The sequence below is a fragment of the Manduca sexta genome, chromosome 28 (assembly GCF_014839805.1).
Source record: "Manduca sexta isolate Smith_Timp_Sample1 chromosome 28, JHU_Msex_v1.0, whole genome shotgun sequence".
Lineage (NCBI taxonomy): Eukaryota > Metazoa > Arthropoda > Insecta > Lepidoptera > Sphingidae > Manduca > Manduca sexta.
Window position 1 is genome coordinate 2,263,124 of NC_051142.1, and position 21,948 is coordinate 2,285,071.

A 21,948-nucleotide genomic window follows, 5' to 3' on the forward strand; every position below is an offset into this window, starting at 1 on the left:
AAAAGTGCAGATTTTAAATATGTATAAAAATTACACACACACAACATCACGCATTTATCTCCGAAGGGTATGCAGAGGCGCAACCAGAGCACCCACTTTTCGCCAAGTGTGTTCCGTCCCATGATGTGATAGGGGGCGAGCCTATCGCCATATCGGGCACAAATTCCAGACTCCGGGCTGATATTGAGCAGAAAAACCCAAATATCACTTTAACTTGTATAAAACTTAGTGTCGCAAAAAACTGTCGCTTAGCCTTTTACCCGTCGATATGCTTTGCAATTATAGCCAGTCGCTTACCAGGCGAGTGACTTGCACGTCTAGTTTTAAATCTTTTTACGAGCATACAATTTACTATAAATCTTATTGATTGAACTCGCGTGCGATTAATTGCTTATCTTTGAGATGTTATGACCTATTAATCATAGTATTTAAATATGACAGTTATGGCTTTGGCTATTTACAAAACTGATCCAAATTGCGGAGATTTGATCTTGTGATGGCTTATGTGAAGTTTATGGGATGATAGTACAGAGTAACGCTTGTAAGGTGTAGGCGGAGATGCAACTGGTGGGTTATGGATACGGAATTGTATATTTTAAATGCAAGTTGCGAATATAATATTGAGTTTTTGAACGAATTTCTTTATTTACATTACATTATCTAAATAGTGTGCTTTATTAGTAAATTTGGTTTGTATATTCAACATTAATCTTTTAAGAAAATTGTGGTGAAATCTAGAACATATTTTTTATTTTTACTGTATACCTGTTCTCACTGTGTTTGCAACTTCTTTGCAAAGTTGAGCTTTTAAACTTTTATCTCATCTTGCTTTTTCTTAAATAATTCCAAAGCCAATAAATCTCTTTCCTTGATGTTTTGAGTATTGCAACATCAGCAACCGGTTCACAACACCATCAACCTTAACACGATAGAAATAAATACGCTAAAAGCTTCACTACATCAAAGAACACGTGCGTCTAATAAACATTACTAAGAACCACATTTTGTCACTATTTATTTTTGTTTTGAATTAGTTAGAAGTATCATATTGTCAGAAATAGTGCATTCGTTAAAAATAAGGGTACTTGTCCATTAATAGAGAAATAATAACATTGCACAATATAAAGCGTATGTGTACCCACTGGCGAGGGTAAATCATCTCTTGTCGATCGACACTTTATTAATACACTCTTCCACTTAACATCAGGGCTCATTAAGCCGTTCCAGTATCAAAAAAGATGAGTTTTAGTGCCTATAGCACCAGGAGCCTAATTACCATCTCACCATATTCTTTCTCTTATCCCATGTTGTATATGTAAATCTTATTCTAAATGACCCACAAAAACGTACTCAAAATATTCCTTAATCTGAGAGTCGAAACAAGAACCCAATCTACTGCTACGTTACCACAAAATTAAAACGAGAATTATATTCTGATTAGCATTTACTTCCACACTAAGTCCTTATTGAAACATATAACTCAAACTTGATGGAGGTTCTCATTAGCCATTGAATATCAAGGAGTTTGATGTATCACCTGTTCAGTATCGAGGAGTTGGAAACAGCAGCCGCCTGTAAGTACCAGCTGTTATACTGCTAAGCATACGGTCGATTATTAAAATACCACGTGACAAAATATATAGACTTTTCTTTATTCATTTTGGGATTACGACTAAATGTTTATCATAATTTAGATCAATGACCAGTATAATATTAACCTCATATCTCTTACAAACATTTTCTTTAAACGTTTATTTTGAAAAGATAAATCTTTTACACGAAATTTTACATAAAATAGCATTTATTTATTCAAAATTAACAATCAATTTTCATTGTCCATTTAGATGAAAGAGTTGCACATATATGTTGCACATAAACATGCGTATGTTGCACATAAACACGTTTTAACAAAATGACGACCGGTCGTTCACAATCAGTATAATTTATTGCTATTATGACAGCAACAAAAGAAAGAGTTTGTTTAAACAGACGCTTGAAAGTTCCTTTGAAAATGTTATAAATATTTCGGTTACAGTTAACGAGATATGCAGAATCGTGTGTAGAGTCAGAGAATTAGTTCTGTTAGACCTTGCTCCATCTTCGAAGTGTGTTGATGCCGAAGTATCCCTAATACAATTTTAAACCCTGTTTTCGTATAGGCCGGCATAATTATGTCGACTGCCAAGAGGTACTCTTTAAGGGGAGGAAGGACTATGATCCTCACTGGACTCACTGCATTTATAGGTGCTAAAACTGATAGGTGCTGTTGGGTTAGTTGAACGTCTCCGTATAAAAAACCCTGACGTATGAGATGTTATGTTTCATAATGCTCAGTCTACAATGTCCTAACCTGGACACGATTGTGGGAGAGATGTCGGAGTCGGAGTTAAGTAGAGGCTTGTGGATTGGAAAGGAAAGATTTGAGTATTTCGTTGACACTACAGTTTTATATCAACACACGAGAGCTGAATCTAATTATATAAACATAATTATTCATACACGTAAATTTTGGTTGACTTCATAAATATTGCGAAGATCAAAAAGATTTTTGCACATAATTTGTCTGTAAATTTTATGAAGAAAATTTTAATAGATTTACTGCGAAATGAGACAAAATAAATGGATCAAATTTGTTATCGAGATCATTTATGTTGTATATTTAATGAAAAACTTCAATAAAAATAAATTGGAAACATCGCAGTCAGATAAATGCGTATTATAAAATAACTACGTACATAAATACGCACCCACCCGACTTACACAATTTTCGAACTGAGACTTAAGATGTGCCATGAATCTTAAATACAAGAAATATCAAATGTTTTTGGTCCCACAATCAACATCATCATCATCATCTTCAGCTACATAAAGTCCATTGCTGAACATAATCCTCCTCGAAACATTTCCAGACGGACCCATAATACGCACCCGAACTAAATAATTACAGATGACGAAAAAAAGGCACCAAGATCCAAAAAAATATTTAAGATTACCTATGTAGTATATAATCGTTAACAATTTTAGAGTTAGCACCTATTTGTATGTATGTATTGAGAAAACTGAACCAATCCCAACAAAAAAACACAACAGATAAAGTCACAGGGAAGCAAAATTTATGTATAACGACATAATTATTTTAGTTTAAAAACCAAACTATTGAACCTATTTTGAAAAAATATCTATGTGACCAATCTGAAAGTATATTCTTTCAAATATTTTTTTTTCCAAATCGATTATAAATGGTTGAGTGCTAGGGTAATAAACATAAAAAAACACGCATTGAATGTACAACCTCCTCCTTCTTTTAAAGTAGGTTAAAAAATGTCTCCGTTCGGGAATTAACCTGCGACATTTCGCATACAGCTGACTCATCGTTTATTGCGCCACAGAGGCTGTCATGTGTATCTACAGGTGGTTCTCACAAGCATCAGTTAACTGCGGACACACATTGGGCGTATTTGTGGCGGGTGTGAGCTCTTTTGGCACACTTGCTCGCGCCATGCCGTCACGCGTTATGTCGCATAGCCGGTATAGGAGTAGTCAAACACGAGTTTAATACGCTACTATGTTTAACCAGGCTAACGGAACTTCGTAGTTCATACATTGTTTCAAATTGTTTTTCATTGTGCATTTCACTAACTTGCATCTCAATTACTCGTATAGGAAGAGCACACAATAATCGTGTGGAAATAAACTTGTTACAAAATATTGATCAATTCCCATCGAGTGAATTATAAAGATATCCCAAACATCCATAAAACAAACAGCACGCGTTAAATTAAACATTTTTCATCACGCTGCGTACAACAATAACGCTGTTACATAGTGTTGCAAAACGCGCTGGTGCTTCGGACTCGGACCGACGCGTGAACTCATAAATCGAACGAAAACATCTGACCTGATGATCTAGTTTATATAATTTTTAGAACATTAACAAGTTGCGCCGCGCCTGCACGACCAGAGACACCGACATGCCCACCACCATCCCGCGGTGAATGCGCCATACAATGAAACGTAGAAAACATGAGCCAAGCCCTATCGCTGCTCAAATACATAAAAATACCAAAAAAGTGACGCCCACGTGAGCGACCGACGACTGCCAACAAAGTGCCTTAATACATCGAATAATCACATAGATGGTGCTCGCAAACAATAAATGATGTTAGTGAAAAATAAAGAACATTACCCGAACAATAACATCAATCGTTTACAATGTTAGACGTTTTTCGTGGTTTAAAGAATCTTATAAAAGTGAACTATGTGCATATTGATTCGCCGGTGTTCCGCTTGCACTACTCTATAACGGTGATCCTGCTGATCTCGTTCAGCCTCATAGTGACGACGCGCCAGTACGTGGGCAACCCGATAGACTGTGTGCACACCAAGGATATCCCGGAGGACGTGCTCAACACCTACTGCTGGATCCACTCCACGTACACGCTCAAGAGCTTCTTCAACAAGAAAGTGGGCGTGGAGGTGCCGTACCCCGGCATCGGCAACAGCAGGGAGAAGGGCAAGGAAGATATGAGCGACAGGAAGATATACAAGTATTACCAATGGGTGTGCTTTTGCCTATTTTTTCAGGTGAGTTTGGTTTGTCAATTTCCATGTTATCGTTAACAACTCGTATTTGTTACTACTTTTATTAAAGCTATTGTTGAAGTTTCGATCTTCTTTTAAGAATTTTCTATTGATGTTTTAAGTGGAATTTAAGACCTGAGGCGTCGCTGGAGTACTTTGGAATACTTTGATAGAACATAAAATAATTGAGACAGAAGATTTTCTTTCTTGGTAATTACAACCCTATATTGGTGTTGCCATCATTTAGCAAAATTTGGAACATAATAACGCGGCATACAATCAAGAATATATCGCACACAATGTGGGTTTTATGTGAATTCTTTATTTTTTTTTAATTTCTGTGACGTTCAGAAATTCACATTCGAGACATGTTAAAGGACAAAATATTGCACTAATTCTTTCCCAGTGTAATTTAGTTATGTTATGAATCATGGACACTCACTGTCATTACATCATATTATTAAATTAAAACCAAATTAAAATTGCGCCAGTATTTGATCAATCTTAACCGTATTTACTATCTATATTTTATTTCTGGCCCGCACTACACCTGATGCAAATATAACCTTTGTGCCCAATAATTCTAATTCTAAAACTATGGCAGATATTATTTTGTTTTGTATTTGTACTAAAAGAGCTAAGTACCTCGTTAATAATAGGAGTTTGATAGATTACATGTTGATTTAAGCAATTTTCATAGGATTCTTAAATTAAAATAAGAGATATAAACAATTCAATTTCTTGTTTTATTTAAATGGCTATCCTGAAAAAGGTACAATTTTGAGATTTGTCGTTATCAAATTAAAGCAGCGATATATTCAGTAGCCTAATATTTAAAAAAAAAATCTCGTACAATATCTTCTGTCTGCATCACCTCCAAGCGTCTAAGTCTTGAATAATAATTATTATAGAATACATTATAATGAATGCGTCCTAGTCTTTATTCTTTCACCAGACGGTCGGAAACCCATTCAGTGCAAAGTGAAAAGAAACTAATCGCTTCTATTGTCAGATCATGCTATTTTCGATTTTTCATTCCAACTGTCTATTCGCGGAATACTTTCGTGCTCGAAACGGCAATTTCCTAATGTGGAAACGCTTAAATAACTTCGCAGTGTTTAAGGCGATACCTCAAGGTCCATTTTCATACATTTTGTTTCGCCTTTAATCTGGGTAACTAAACAAGTATTGGCAGTAAAGAATTTAAATTCACGTCTAGTTAGTGATTAGTTCTCGCAGTTGAAGAAAAACGTAAAATATTAATAATCATGGATATTTCGGCCTTTAAAATTTAATATGACGAAATTTTAAAGGCAGAAATATCCATGATTATTAATTATTTTTACATTTTTTCTTTCAACTGCGAGAACTAATCACTAACTAGACGTGAATTTAAATTCTTTACTTGCCAATACTTGTTTAGTTACCCAGATTAAAGCCGAAACAAAATGTATGAAAATGGACCTTGAGGTATCGCCTTAAGCAATGCGATCTTTGACATTCGGTAAAATTTTTATTGGATACTCAGATATATTCCTAATTTAAACTTTAAAGTATTACATCTAATCTTATTTTTTGCTCGTGATTCTGCCCATTAAAGTAATTTTTAGTAATCACGTATGTCCACAACTCGAAAATACCCATAATATCAAAACAGTTAATACATTACTGCAGCTGTAACGCCGATTCACAAAGAAGGACCCAAAGATGCGCCCAGTAACTATCGTCCAATTTCACTTCTTAGTGTATTTTCAAAACTATTAGAAAAAATTACCAACAAACGTCTGTCGCAATTCCTAGAAGATAATGGACTGCTAGCAAATAATCAATTTGGTTTTCGAAGAGGAAAGTCAACAGAAGATGCTGCAGAAATGTTAATTAATTCCATAGCGTCACATCTGGACAACGGCCGCTTTTGCTACGGTGTCTTCCTGGACCTCGCTAAGGCGTTCGATACAGTATCAATTTCTATCTTATTGCGTAAATTAGAAAGGATGGGGATTCGAGGGATTGCTCTGGACTGGTTTTGCAGTTACCTCTCCCATAGAAAGCAACTTGTAAAACTAAATAAGCTTACTAGCTCTATTCTACCCACTACATTCGGCGTCCCCCAAGGCAGCATACTCGGTCCCTTGCTATTCATTATTTACATGAACGATATTCATGATCTTAACCTAATATCCGCTGACATAGTTTGTTACGCGGATGACACAGTCATAATTTTTCATGGTGAAGACTGGGATAGCGCACGAATTGCTGCTGAAAAGGGCATGCACCATATATCAAAATGGTTACAGTATAATCTTCTTACTCTCAATAGTAATAAGACAAAATACATATGCTTCCACAAAACAGCCAGAACACGGCCCCGGACTTATCATATTGCAAAATCCACACATGCGACTACTCCGACCCATTTCACTGTGACTGTATTTCAATGGAGCGAACCAGGACCTTAAAATACTTGGGTCTGATCTTGGATGAGCATTTGAACTTTGAGAATCATATTACGACCTTATCGGATAGAGTTCGCAAAGTTATTGGGATTATAAAGCTGTTACGGAGATCAGTCGGAGTAGACACCCTTAAACTTATTTATTACGCTCTTTGTCAGTCACTAATCGGATATTGCATTGGCGTATGGGGTAGTGCAGCCAAATCACACATGCTACTCATTGAAAGAGCGCAACGTACCGTTTTAAAAGTAATGCTCTTTAAACCTTATAGGTACCCCACTGATGCTTTATACAGTGAATTAAAGCTTCTCAGAGTTCGTCAACTATACATTCTCAAAGCGTGTCTCTCTACCCACAAAACTATTATTAATTCCGAAAATTATGATAATTTACTGTCCAGGAGAGTTTATAGGTTAGATCTCCCTTCTACTAATTCCAGTTTCGCAAAAGATTTCCGTACTACTCACATTTGTCTATTTACAACAATATATCAAAACACTGCAACATTAAGAACTGTGGCCTAATTAAATCAAAAAAGATAATTATTAGTTGGCTTGCTAATCTCGATTATGATGAAACAGAATCACTGATAGTAAGTAGGTATAAGGGCTTGAACTGATTAGCTACTTGTTAAGTTCCCTCAAATTATAATTATGTTTTACCTTTGTTGTCATACATGTTTAGATTAAAGTAATTACGTAAGGTTGGATTTAGGTAACACAGCTATGTTATGACCTATGCATAGGTCTAAAATTAGATCTCATATGTTAAGAACGTATTTAATTTAATTTTCTAAGTTATCTTGTCAATAGTTTTATTTTCTTAATTTTGATGAATGCTCACCAAGCAATTACAAATGATACGATATTTAATTTGTAATGGTATCCCAAGGTACAGGCACGGCCTAGTTTGGGTACCACTGGTAAATACTTTATTTTTGTTTTTAGAAATTTGTTTTGTTATACCACTGTTTTTTTTTAACTGTAAAACACATTATGTACTTTTTAATAAAAAAACTTATTCTTATTATTACTATACTCAAAAAAGGGCTATCAATTAGAGAAATGTCAGAGAAATGGCTCTCTAGAAATCTTTTTGATTTTGTACAACAGTTTCTTTTTATTTTGTTTTCTTTTTATCTAATATTTCTAAGTCCAGTTATCCTCGTATTAGGGCTCATTCGTCCTGTAGACAAAAACGTCTATATCATGACGTCACTATTACAACATATCTACCGACGGTGAACAATGAACATGTCGCAAGGAAGCGTAGCGCAAATGTAGTATGTATGATGCAAATGTAACATCTAATAATAGCGTGTTTACATGACGACGTGCGACGCGACCCGTTTCACTAGTTTTTATTATTTCACACCAGTTTATCGACACGTTAAACTGAGTTACTTCGCTCGTTAAACGGCAGCGAATTTGTGGACATATTTTGGAAGGCTCCGGATTAGTATTTTTGAGTTAAATACGATTTTGTTATGTATTTGAATAAAGAGACCGTCACTTAAGGGTAAGTGCCTCGATTGGCCATTTATTTCAATTTTAAAGTGTTTATTGACGAAAACTTTTAGATATCGAACGTTGAGCATTAAAATACCGAATAGATAATGCCCCTTGGTTCAATGTCTTGCAAACATTGCTTACAAATATTTGGATTCTCTAGATGTTGGGGAATCAAAAGTTACAAATCTAATAACACGTAACTAGCATCTTAGGGATCTTGATTATAATACAAATTTTTGTTTTACACCAAGAACAAAAATAAGTCAAATGAAATGAGAGCAGGCTTAAGCAGAAAAGTCTTTCCAGACCCGACCGGGGAATAGAACTAAAATCTCAGCACGGCGTGTACCACGTACACAATTCATAACTCACTCTGCGAAAAATCTATTATATTATTAAAGTGACAAAAGCATTCCATTGAAAATTAAACAATTTCTTACTATTGCGAGACATTAATGAATCAAGAGGCGTAATCTCTTAAGACGCGGCGATAGTAACCGCGCTGAGATCGAGAGACATTATCGTCTTGGATTAGCTCCTAATGCAAGGAAATCCTCTGATTAGGCGGCGATACACCGGTTCCTTGCACCGTTGGAGTAACAATTCGAGTTTTTTTTATAAACAAACTTGAAACGTATTTTTCAATATTTCTTATTTTATAACATGGCTTCTACTGCTCATTTATCGGTAAATTAGCTAATGTCAAGTAATAATAGAAGATACATAAAAAATGAATTTGGAGATATCAAAAATTAGTAGTCATGTTAAAGGAAACTATATTTTTTTTACTGTTTAGTAAAGGTTAAATTTATTTTACTTCAAAGTCACATGACTTTGATATCGGTTTGCTTGGCCTGAGATCCCTCGCGGGAAGGCCGGAGTCTATGCCTTCTGTCACCCTATAGTCTCAGAAAATTACGACCTCATCTCTAAGAACTTTACGGAGGTCATAAAGCTTGCACTCAGCTTAACTCTATATTTTCTATTACAAGTGATACTGTGTTTCGTGGGTCTGTATAGGTGAAATAGTTTATCTGAAATAAAATGAGCCTCATTGTGAATAATTCTAATAAAATTATGTCTATTTTTTTAAATTTTAAAGCCTATCTATATGTGCGTTACATTTCTAAACTTATTTAGCAGTTATGTGTCAATAAACATCCAATCGTACAAAAATTTCATATTTCCAACAATACGTAAGATCATGTACTATTATAAATACTAGTCTGAAATGTAGGTGTAACATACAAAATTTAAATTTTCGAAGGATGCTGTAATAGAGATATCTGCAACTCTTAATAAAAGCGACGCTAATTAGGCCCGTCGGGTACGCAGAAACATTTGGGGGTGGGCTGGCGCAGTCTAGCTGTTAAGGATGGGTTTTGTGCACTACCCTACAATTAGCATGAGGAGGAAGGATTATAGGAATCTTTATTATTCTACCGCTACCACATTTTCTATTTTATTAAGATATATAAAACATAAGGTATGTTGAGAGTTTTACCTTTAGTATGAAACGATGCCACGGGAGGTAATAGTTGTAAATAACGTAATTAAAATATCTTTAAGGATTAAATATAATTTATTTAAGTATATGTGTCCATAACCGGTGATATAACTTAAATCAGAAACATTGTCATGTGATCCCAGCCTTACAGATAAAGTTGGAAAAGAAGGTTAATTAGTTGAAAAGTGTGCCATAAATATTTAAATTTTGTTTGTTTGATTTCGCTGTAAATATTAACCCGTGGCTTTACTCTTGCGATGAGGAAGTGCGTACATCGAGAATTTAATTAGTTATAAAAATGTTCTGATGATCTGTGGCTTGCTTTTATGTCAAATTTATAAGTACAATATGTGCAACTCGCTTGACTGACGGTAAAACCACTACCTATTAAACAATCGGAACGTAGAAATTAGTTATAACTTAACTTTGTTATCGTCTTCAAGAAGTTTAATATATGAAATACTTTCACACTTGCAGGGTGGAATGGACAAAGTTGATATGAACAGGCTTCTTTTATCTATTTTGACGAACCTCTTTATCTACAAGGACTCTCATTTGCATAAAAACGATTACGCTAAACAAACACAGGCATTAGAAATATTTTCGAAAAATTTAAACTTATAACGACATTCTAGAAATCTTCTAAAATTAAATTCAAAACTATATTCTAAAAACAAAAGCCAGCCAGCCAGCCAGCCCTATCGCAAACATTAAAAATTGCAAAGGAGGTTTCTTAAAAATTCATTAAGTCGCACAACAGTGGTGACAAGTGGCCGATGTTAATTCCGGGGGTTGTTGTCATCGGCCCGGTTCCGGAAGTGATATTTAAAGCATGCAAATACAACGAGATGGTAATGTGCCGGGGCGCAGGAAGCGGCCACACCAACCGCATTGCCAGATACATTTGTTGTTGTTACGTTTATTGTTTTTTATGCGACACAAGAGTTTATTGATTCTTAAAAAAATAGATTTTGCTTGTGTAAATATCTTATCTCAGATTGTTACAAGCCGTAATACATATATGTATAAATCACCAAATTTTTCGATAATGTAGCATTCTATAAGTAAAAAATAATTTCGCAATTGGTTATGTAGTTTCATAGATTACGCCTCAAAACTGATCTCATAAGTTTGCAATACCTACCTGTAAAATCTTCATATAAGTATAAAAATATTTACCCTCATAGAAATTATTCGCTTCTTTATAACATGATATCGTAAATGACAACTAAAAGTTGTTATACCTTTTTATTAAAATGAAATTTTTATTGTGCCAATAACACAGTATTTTTGAAAATAGCAACTACGATATTTAAAAAGAGAACATTCAAATGCACGACCATTAAAAAAAGGAATCGTGTTTAAAAACAAACCGCCACGAATGCCAACATTCAAAAACTTCGCAAGTGAGACAGGCGCTTATGGAAATAAAAACAAAAGAGGGGTCGGAAAGAACGTCTTAATATCGGTTGATTAGCATTCATGTTGTAGTAACATTACGCGTACTGTCGCCACGGCCCCGTTTTCAGCTCATTTAAGATGATTATTTAGGTGGCCTACTGAACGCTAACTCAGTACTCATTAGTCGGGGTTTTTTAAGAAAGTACGCAAAGGGCATTCAGCTCAAACATTGAAAGCGAACGGAAATGTCGCGAAGTAATAAGGCGCGTTTGCCGAGTTGCTTATGCTCGGTTTTTATACGTAATGTTTTTAATTTAAATCGTTTTAGTATTAAATATTATGGGGTTATATGGACTTCTTGAAAACCGAGACAAACGAAAAAAAAACATTGACAACTCAAACCAGATTAAAAAAATCACAAACTCTTCCAAATCACCAAATAGCGAATAGTTGAAAATATTAACAAACACGACAATATACTTAATATTGTCGTGTTTGTTAATATTTTCAACTATTCGCTTCGTGTTTTAAATCATCCAGCGTGAGGTGATTCTTTATGGTAATAATCATTAACCTATTTTTTTAAAGAAGCAAAGGTAGCGGAATTATACAGCTCTGTTTACTTCGTATTATTTCAGTTCATAAGTAATACGAATGTAAAGTTCACGCCAGACTACAACTGGCTTGAAGTTAGCAGCGATAAAGAGTAATGTATAATGCATGTGTATTTTACAATTCATGTATATACAATCACTTCTGGGCTATACTGATAGAAATAATAAGTAATGACAAAAACTTCAAACTAGTCATTAAATTTGAAGTAAACTGTTATGTTACCGTATTGGCAATAATTTACTAATTTCACGTCAAACATTAAGAATGTTTTAAAAAGCATAACAAATGCAAAAGACGTTTCTTATATTGAGCTCGGTAGAGTCAACGGGAATGATACTATATGAAGTCAACTCAGTTGATAAAGTTGCCTTGTACAGCTTCGAGACCGAAATTTTACACAAAATTATTTTTTCAACGGAACGATTATATTATTTTCATCTGACACTATTCTTTCAGACAAATGTCATACAACACGCGACTTAAGTCTATCTACCTTCTATCTCGATAATGAATGGCAACGATCTCGCTTTGCCATAAACAAACCAAGATCAAATCTAAGGTATCTAGACTATCTACATTTCATCAGTAAACCACATTTTAGATTAACATTTATATGCGTGCAGGTACACAGCACTCTTAGGTAATTAAGGCGCGCGCTGGGCCCAGAATTATGCGCGGCCACGCCGGCCGGCCTAACTACCCTCTTTATAATTAAGATAATTTTTACCCATACCTCTGGTTCGACATTATGTATGATAATTAACTTCCTGAAGATTAACCTGTAATTGCTGTTAATCTTTTAAAGGTTTAAATTTGTGGATTTTTAATGTGGCCAGTGGTGGTGAGTTTGTGGGATGCAGATTCGATGTCGCGACTTTTTTTGCGATCAAAACTTATGTATCGGGTTGATGTACGAACTAAAAAGTCCAGTAAGGTTGGAATCTGTGGCACAGGGGCATACCTTACTGTTATGAAGACTATAGTAATGTAGGCCGTAATAACTTTGGCAATTGTCAAGAGATAGTTTGTAGAAAATTGTCAGTTATTTACACATTATTTCACTTAAATATCGTTGAAAAGAATTACGTAATTTTTATTCCAATTATCATTGTTATTCTCCACAAATAGAAGTCGAATATATAGGCTTATGTATAAGATTCACTGGTTAATACATGAGCTACACTAGACAGGATTAGGAGTGGAGTCCCACGGGACCTCCCGCTCCCGGAACAAATAACCAACATATTGAACAAATATTTGGCGTTACACATTAGATTTGGTATCTAATGGTGAGAAGATTACATTATGGCGGCTTGTGATAATTTCATTTCTGATAGAGTTATACTGTCTTAAGTCAATTAATCTTATATTTTCGTTTTATGATGTGATAGGGGGTTAGTGTATCGCTTGAAACAACACAAAAACAAATTTAACGCATTCCAGAAGGGCTAGGCGGGGGCACACTGTCGCCAAGCTTATTTTCCACTATAAGAAACTAGTCTATCACCATATATGACATAAATTACACACAAGTATATTAATAAAAAATGTCTTACTTTCTCGACCCAGGAATCGAACCAACTCACCGTCCATAGCTAGGCTACCACTATGCGGTTGTCAATATCGTTTATTCACTCGAGGACATGTTAATGCGGCGGTAACTAATGCATTCTGCTTATGTCGTATGTGAGGAATGGCCGCCGCGTGTCGAACTAGCGTAGACGTTATGCTGAATAACATTCATTTTAAGACCATTTACAATGCACATAAATAAAAAAATGGCCTATTCCCCGTGAGGCAGGAAGAGATGTAAGAATAATCGGTTGATTTAAGAAGTTATTGTACGTTGCTCAGTTCATAAAGTTTACTTATATAATTTTACTAGGTTTTGCTTGCGACTCCGCCTGTGTAGAAAAGTTTTTCTGGAATCAAAAGTGACCTATAAGACTCAGTAGTAATTTAGTGTAATATTAGTGACAAAAAAATCAAAATCGGTTTAGAAGTTTCTGAGATTAGCACATTCAAACCAACTCTTTAGCTTTATAAAACTAGTATATATTAAAACCTAGTTATGGACAATTCATATAAAGAATAAAAAGCTCGGCTCGACCGAGGGAGTACCACGGTCCACCCAATTACAATTATTTCCTTCCATACCACCAGTCTATGACATTCGATGGGATCAGCTTCAACTAAAAATACGAACTGACACTTGAATAATAATAATTAATTAGTGATGAACAAGCCGTATGGCCTTAGAATACTAATCGAGCTCTTACTTATTCGAACACGCTGCTCGACCTACGACCAGAGTGGATAATATTATAACCTTCATCTCTAGTGGGATAGGCAGAGATGTACTTAAAAACTAAAATGCGAGGTGTATTAGTGAATTAAACTAGATGTTATTCATAACTGGTAGGGATCTCTGATATGTGAGAGTCCGCCTGGGTAGGTACCGCAATATCTATTTCTGCTAAGCAGCAGTCTGGCACTGTTGTGTTCCGATTTGAAGAAATTTGTAGCCAGTGTAACTACTGGACATAATGAGACTTAACATCTCACGTCTCAGGATGGCGAGCGCAGTAGAATACTAAACAATACTGTGTAATTCAAGTGTAGGATGGTGTTTCTACTGTTTCTGTGCGGTCGTTTTGCTCACCATTAGTTGAACAGTAAGGTCGCCTCGTCATGCAAAGCAATAAAAAAAAACAAAAAAGCAGAAGTGTTCCTTTTTTGAACTGGCTGGTGACTATTATCGAAAAGGCTTATATCCTGGTTGTGAGGATTCGATCGTGGTCCACTAAGGTCTCAACAATAACAACTGTTCTGCGTTGTTAATTGCAAATGAGATAGAAAACCTTGTTCTTAAAGCCCATCTTACTGTCTGATAATTTAGCTGTTCTTGCTCGCTTTGAACATTTTTAAGAGTCCTGCTTAGTGACCAACTACCCTGACCAACGGCATTCCGTACTGACACAACATACCCAAGTTAATTGAGATTAACTCGTCCAGAATGCGAGAAAAATAAATAAATTATTCGTAACCACGCGCCAACATAAATAAACTCGCCAAATAAATAATTATGCGAATAAATTTAACATTTAATTTCTTATTTAAAACATTCGTCTGTCGATACGACTGTTTACGTTTCAAACGAAATTATGTTCTTTTGATTGTTTTATTGTGGGTCTGTTTATGATTTGGGATTGTTTTACATTGTTCTGTTGGTGTCAGTTCATTCCTGCGAACTGTTGAAGGGGCAATCACAATTCATAACTTAATTTTTATCCGATTGGGAAGGAGATTTTTCTTTTGCTATAACTGGTAATAATTCTAGATGTATAAGGTCTGTTCCTACTTTCAAAACACCCTAAAATGTATCACAACTAGTATTTTTAGCCTGTTATTAAAACTATTTGGTAACTGGGAGAAAACGTTAGCGATGAGATTTGCAATTACTGACCATTATTCCCACGGTTTCGATTTGGACATCAGCCTGTTGAAATCCTTCTGTTACTAACACCTTTGAAGGTTAGTTAAGAATTTTGTTACTATATGGTTCTCAGTAAATTAGTGTTTTTCATTTCTCCCAACGTTTTGAAGAAAAATAATTTAATTTTAATTAGAGTATATAGGCTTAATGTAAACGCATTTTCTACCAGTACTTTAGGGTGTTGCAGATGTAAACAAGGTAGATGCATGATAAGATAAATAACTTTACAAAAAGTATACCTAGCATATCCTAAGCACAAAAATATTACCGAAATGTCGGGAGAAAACCATAATATTAAAACGGCGATAAAATCCGAAAAATAGTTTAATTTTAATGTCTAACATTCGCGTTACCATAGAAAACCTATCTATAATATATTCTGAATAAAAAGTGTATTAATAAAAAAAAAATAAAAAAAACTCAACGAGGTTCCCACTCAGTTACCCTGAGTACCCAGTTAGTGTCAGCAGACGTCACTCAACACATCATTTGTTATCTAATAGGTTGCGGTGTCGCGCCGAACAATTCTATTTCGTATCGAATTAATTTAGGAGATACAGCGATTTCAGATAAACATCAAGCCTTTCTTCTTGAAGGTTTACGCTGATAAAGAATAAATGGTAATGGATAACATAAGAGCCACGTCTATATATATAATATAAAAAAATCAGCCCTGTATTAGATGTTACCCCATTGTTGAACACGTTACTACTGCGAGGCATTAGGCCTTCGTGCACCACGCTGGCCTAGTGCGGATTGACAGACATCACATAGCCTTCCTACTCCTATAGAGAACTTCTCAGGTATGCAGATTTCCTCCAGATGTTTTCCTTCGCCGTTAAAGCAAGCGATAATTCACGAAGACTACTCACATAACTTTAGAAAAGTCAGAGGTGCGTGCCCTTGGGTTTGGCACATGTGAACATTTGTCTCGACATTCCCATCCTCAGTAAGGTTATAGAAATAGAAGCAGATCTATGTTTATACATAACCCTTTCAATGTATTACTTTGTTCCTCAAAAATAAATCTGAGAATATTTAATGTCGCCCGATCGACAAATGTCGATGTTAACGAACGTTCGAGATTTATGTTTCCAGCGGAAATTAGTAAGAAGCGGTAAATTATTATTAGCGAGTTTCACAGCTCGCGGTGGGAACTATTAACATTGGATACATTGTGCATAACAAAAAGAACATGATTGTTTCTTTTGGGTTAAGGAGAAATCTATGTTTGTAGTGAGAAAAGTATGCTTGCCTAACGAATGCTAAATGCGTATAAACAGCTCTATTCCCCTAAAAATTATTTCAGGCTACAAATATTATTTGACAATCAACAAGCCGTAAGTCCTGCGTAGACGCAGCCAACGGTTACACTACGTGACACGAATTACTGTCCACTAATTAACAGTTGCTTAGTTTAGCCACTTTGTTGTAACATCTGTCAGTTTCATAGTAATTGTGTGAAATAAAATATCATAACTTATCTCATTACTGCTATTTTGTGTTATGTCTTGTACTTGTTGATGGCGTCTGCGCGTCACCTAAACTCCATGTGATTTTTGAAGTCCGCGATAATATATTCGCTTGAAGAGAACCAGACGTCTGAGCCGATTTTAATGAAAGTCTTTCGATATGTGTAAAAATTCGACACTTTTTAGTGTTTTAGAGATGAATTCCAAATATACCACATTGGCGGAATCAATAATATTAATTGTTAGAGATAGCATTATAAGTATTTATTGCCGCTCGGATTTTCTATAATCGAAACAACAGGGGACATTCCTTTTTAACGCTTAGACTTCTATTGTAATTATTTTCTATTGTAAACATTAAAAGAGTTTTTTTGCTGGTGGATATATTTTATATCTGCCTGAATAGGGATCACCGTACACAAGGTGTTAAAACCCGTCACAGTGACCCACGTAAGTGTGGTGCGTTCCAGGATCAGCCTGAGTACCTATATATCCGCTTCCGACAGACCGGCATACATAATTGTATCACTGTCGAGTAGTAATCATCTCTCGTCAATCGACATTCTATTGGACCCCACTCTATTTACCATCAGATACAGTGCCATGACCAAATAAAAAAAAAGATTTATAAATCTCTATCTAAGAAGTAGCCTGGTGGCGGATCTAACAATATTAAAAATACTCAAAATTGATCCCTTCAGAGAGACATAAGCCAAATTAGCAGAAAGCAGGAAGGAATTAGCATTTCAAAAAGCACAATAGCAACATTTTTTGCGATAGTCATTTATACAGGTATATTTGGAATCAGTAAATTTTTCTGCGTCTTATGAATATAGTTTCAAATAAAAAATTCGCTTAAATCACTTACTAGCCTTATAACAATATACATGTATAGTATATGCATGCACACGTTTGTATTGGAATTCATAAATCACGCGTCGATGTTGATAACGGACGCGAGCTAGCGAGCAACACCCGGTGATCGATCGACATTCGACGTTTCGAATTAGAATCACAATAAATGTTTTATTAATCCTCGATTTTGAAGTCGCATGACATGTAAACTTTGACGCTGACTTATTGCCCGAGGAGCACACATCAAAGTTCAAATAAAACTAGTTTTTAATAAAATAAATTCTTTTTAATATTGACACATTGTACTTAATAGTTGTTACAACAGTACAAATAATGTCAGCTAACATAATAAAGTCGCAAGAACTATACAGTTCCGTGTTACTAGAAGCAGCTAAACCTACTAACATCAAGGAGTTAGCCAATACGATATATTTTCTTCATAATGACCGCTAGACACAAAATATAAGATGTCGTCCCATCAGCAAGCACCATCTAAATAACATTAAAAATAGTATTCATTCCAATTCCAAATATTCGAACGACTTTAACCGAAATGCATTTAAATCACAAGTTTCTAAGACCAGCGCGCCCTCGAATTGTTTATTGCTCTGAAAATAACAATGCATTCGTTAACATGCATTTTGTGAAATAGAGTGGTGGTGCGAGGCCGTGGCTGCGTGGTGACCATGAACACGGCACCTACTAGAAAGGGGTCAGCGGGATAGGTGCACTGAGTTATAAGTTTCGGCGGTAATCCAAGTTCTTTTGTTAAAGTTTTGGTCTTCTTGATATGGATTATCTCGGAGGGGAAATTATATTGCGTGCGCGGTACGTGTTCCGCTCTGAAGTGTGGGGTTTGAATCCCGCGTCACCCAAATTAATATTAGGTTTTTCTGTCCAGTATCAGACTGAAGTCGATGATTTGTGCCGGATATGTCGATATCACGTCATAAGACGGTAAAACGAGACGAAAGTAGGTGCACTACTTTCGCCTCTGCCTACCCTTTTCAGGATTAACAGGCGTGAGTGAGATTGCGCGCGTGTCTTTAAGCATTGTGTTCTGTTTCTTCTTCGATCTTTCTACTCGAAAAGTAAAACAGATAGATAATTATTTATTAAAATATATCTACTTTAAATGTAACAGATTCTGAAATTAGTAACCGGGGAATTTATGCGATTTTTTCCTTATATTTTTATAATTAGGAATATAGGGGCAGAGATTAAGCAACGTACCTTAACCTTTATTGCTAGGTAGTTTTTTTTTTACCTTTTAGTAACTTTGTTATCATATTAGATAGATTCTTGTTGGAGTTCATCGGGATAGGCCCCGTTGTTTATTTCCACCGCAAAGTAGTGCACGGCCACGATTGTGCTTGGTAGAAGGCTATAATAGCAAGAACAGGAATGATGCACCTATATAACATCCACATATACCATGGTGCATTTCGTCGTTGCGCTTTCACAAATCGCTATGTGTTTTTGAGCTACTTTTCAGAAACAACAAAAAACTAGTTTACTCGAGATATATTTGTGATCAGTAATTGTTTTATTTGCTCGATAAAGTTAATAAAATATTGATGTACTTCACGAGTATTCTCGTTAATGTAGTATGTATTATAAGCTTACAGAAAAGAAAAAATGCTGCAAATGACACATAGGGTTAATTGTTTTTGTCATAAATAATCATTATGTGTCTGCAGGGCACATAGCTATTTTTAAAGAATACAGAATTTGTATACCTCCTCCAATTTTATGGCACAAAGAGATATAAATAGCCTTATTTAATGAAATTAACTTTTTATTGAAATTTTTATTTTGTATTTAATGAACAAAAAATGAAGAATTAAACATGAGAAAATAGAATTTGAATACTAAGATAAACAGTAGGTTATTTTAATTAGATATTTATCTGTGTATGTGGATTTCGAAAACAAAATCAAATTAATGAATTAAATTATCAAACAAAGGATGGTAATCATAGTGCATGTACTTAAGGCTGTGTAAGTGATTAAATTTAGTTGCTTCAATTTTCAATGGACCTTTGTAAAGTTTTTCCGATTCCACGATACGGGATGTGTTCATTCTTCTTTGTGGCAAAGTGTCCCAGTCATCGGAATGGCGTAATTTATATTTCAATTCACCGTTAATATAAAGAAACCCTCTTATTACTGTTACAGTGGCATCACCAGTTTTTCTGCCAGGTCTTATAGTAGAAAAATTACCAGGCACTTTCGCGTAATTTTTAAAAAAAGTGAAGTCAACATAATTGATAATGTACGACTGTGTCGGTCTTGCTAGTCTCATACGACAGACGTAGTCCGATGGAGAAAAAATTAGGGCCTTAATTTTTTTTTTCTAAAGTCGAATGGACACTGTCTACCTCCATCATAGTATGTCCTTTCTCCAGTATTATTTGTTGAAATATTAATTTATTTAACATCGCAATTTAAATGTGTGATCAGACGAACTGTTCGAATAACACTGAATAATCTCATATAAAATTACAGCTATGTGAATTTTGACTCGGGAGTTGCATGAACGAACATGACCGAACTTGTAAAAAAATATCGCTATGTGCCAGTAAACACATAACGGGAGCAGTAAATGAATATGCTGTATTAGCGATTCTTTATAGTTATGTGATTTTAAATACTTATTGATATTTTAGGAACATTGAATGTATGAAGGTCACATAGCTATTTTTCATAACTTCGTTAATAATGCTTTCTTCACAAAACGGTTTCTACACCATGTGCGGAATGATATCGGGAACAAAATAGCATCAAAACTAAAAAAAGAGGAAAAAACACATAGCGACTTTTGCAGGCGCAACAACGATTTGTATACAAACGTATTTTGTAATTTAAAATTCTAGGTGATCAAATACGTCTTGTCTTTTAATAAGTTTTATTTGATTTAAGGAACTCACGACTATGTCGTTCCATATATCGGCTTTGGTTGGTGCCTACTCATTTCCCCGCAGTCTTAAAATATTTCTTCGGTTTTAAACATTATTTTTAACAAAGTCGCCGCGCTCCCGTCGCTCGCGCCGCTTCTCGCTGACCGTTGACCGATGCCAAGTGAGTCACAGTCGCGATCTTGGACACGGGCTCTCGCCTCGCCCCGACACTCCCCCGCTCTCCGACACTCCATCGTATCTCGGTTAATGTCGCGGGCTCGACACCCGGGCCCCATCGCCCCAGCTGTCACTGCATTATGCAAAATATTAAGTGCATTTTTTTATTGCTTTGCTAGCGCCTTCGTTCGCGTAGATATTTCTTTTTACTTAAATTTGTTTTATAGTTCCTTTTTTAAGAAAAATCTACGAAATGCGACGTTGTGGGTATATTCGTTTTACTAGTTTTGTCGACGGCGACTTTATACTTTGAAGTACAACATATATAACTATCGGCGTAAACATAATTTATTTAAACTTCATCATCATCATCTCAGCCACAGGAAGTCCACTGCTGAACATAGGCCTCCCCCAAGGATCTCCACGTCGACCTGTTGGAAGTGGCCTGCATCCAGCGACTTCCTGCGACCTTAGCCAGGTCGTCCGTCCACCTTGTAGTCCGTCCTTGTATTTAAACTTATATTCATAAAATATTATACAGAAAGTAAAGTTTTTTTTTATAATGGCACGGCTAAGTGATCCCCACTGCACCTGATGGTAAGTGGAGTGGGGTCCAATAGAATGTCGACTAACGAGAGATGATTATCCCTAAGCAGTCGTCATAATTATGCCGCCCTGTTGGAACCAGATATACATATTATATGGCATAATAATTGCACGCATAAATTCGTCTCAATAGCCGCCACTAGTTTGGTTCTTTATCATGGCAAGCAACAGTAAATAAAGATTGTAGTAAGTCGTAACGAAGAAGCGGTAATATTATTTTAGATCCTATGAATCTCAACGTTAATTACAAGGTGATAAGTGCAAAGGATATTGTACTTAACGGAGCAATAAATAAAGACAGCCGTGACGATCCGCAAATTTGATGAATTTCTGGGAACGCGCGCTTGGCAGCGGCGACTGACGCTGTGCAAT

At 35.5% G+C, this 21,948-nt stretch overlaps 1 protein-coding gene across 5 annotated transcripts in view; it reads left to right on the plus strand.

Moving 5' to 3' along the window:
• The window catches only part of LOC115452298 (innexin shaking-B), a 74,621-nt gene that overhangs the window by 39,629 nt on the left and 13,044 nt on the right, over positions 1–21,948 (plus strand). For 3 of the 5 annotated variants that reach the window (XM_037444650.1, XM_037444648.1, XM_037444652.1), the window contains exon 2: positions 3,927–4,584. In XM_037444650.1, the coding sequence (XP_037300547.1) occupies positions 4,213–4,584 (372 nt within the window). In that variant the 5' untranslated portion in view covers positions 3,927–4,212. Of the gene's footprint in view, positions 1–3,826; positions 4,585–21,948 lie in introns of all 5 variants that reach the window. The other 2 variants (XM_037444649.1, XM_037444651.1) reach the window with 1 other exon arrangement.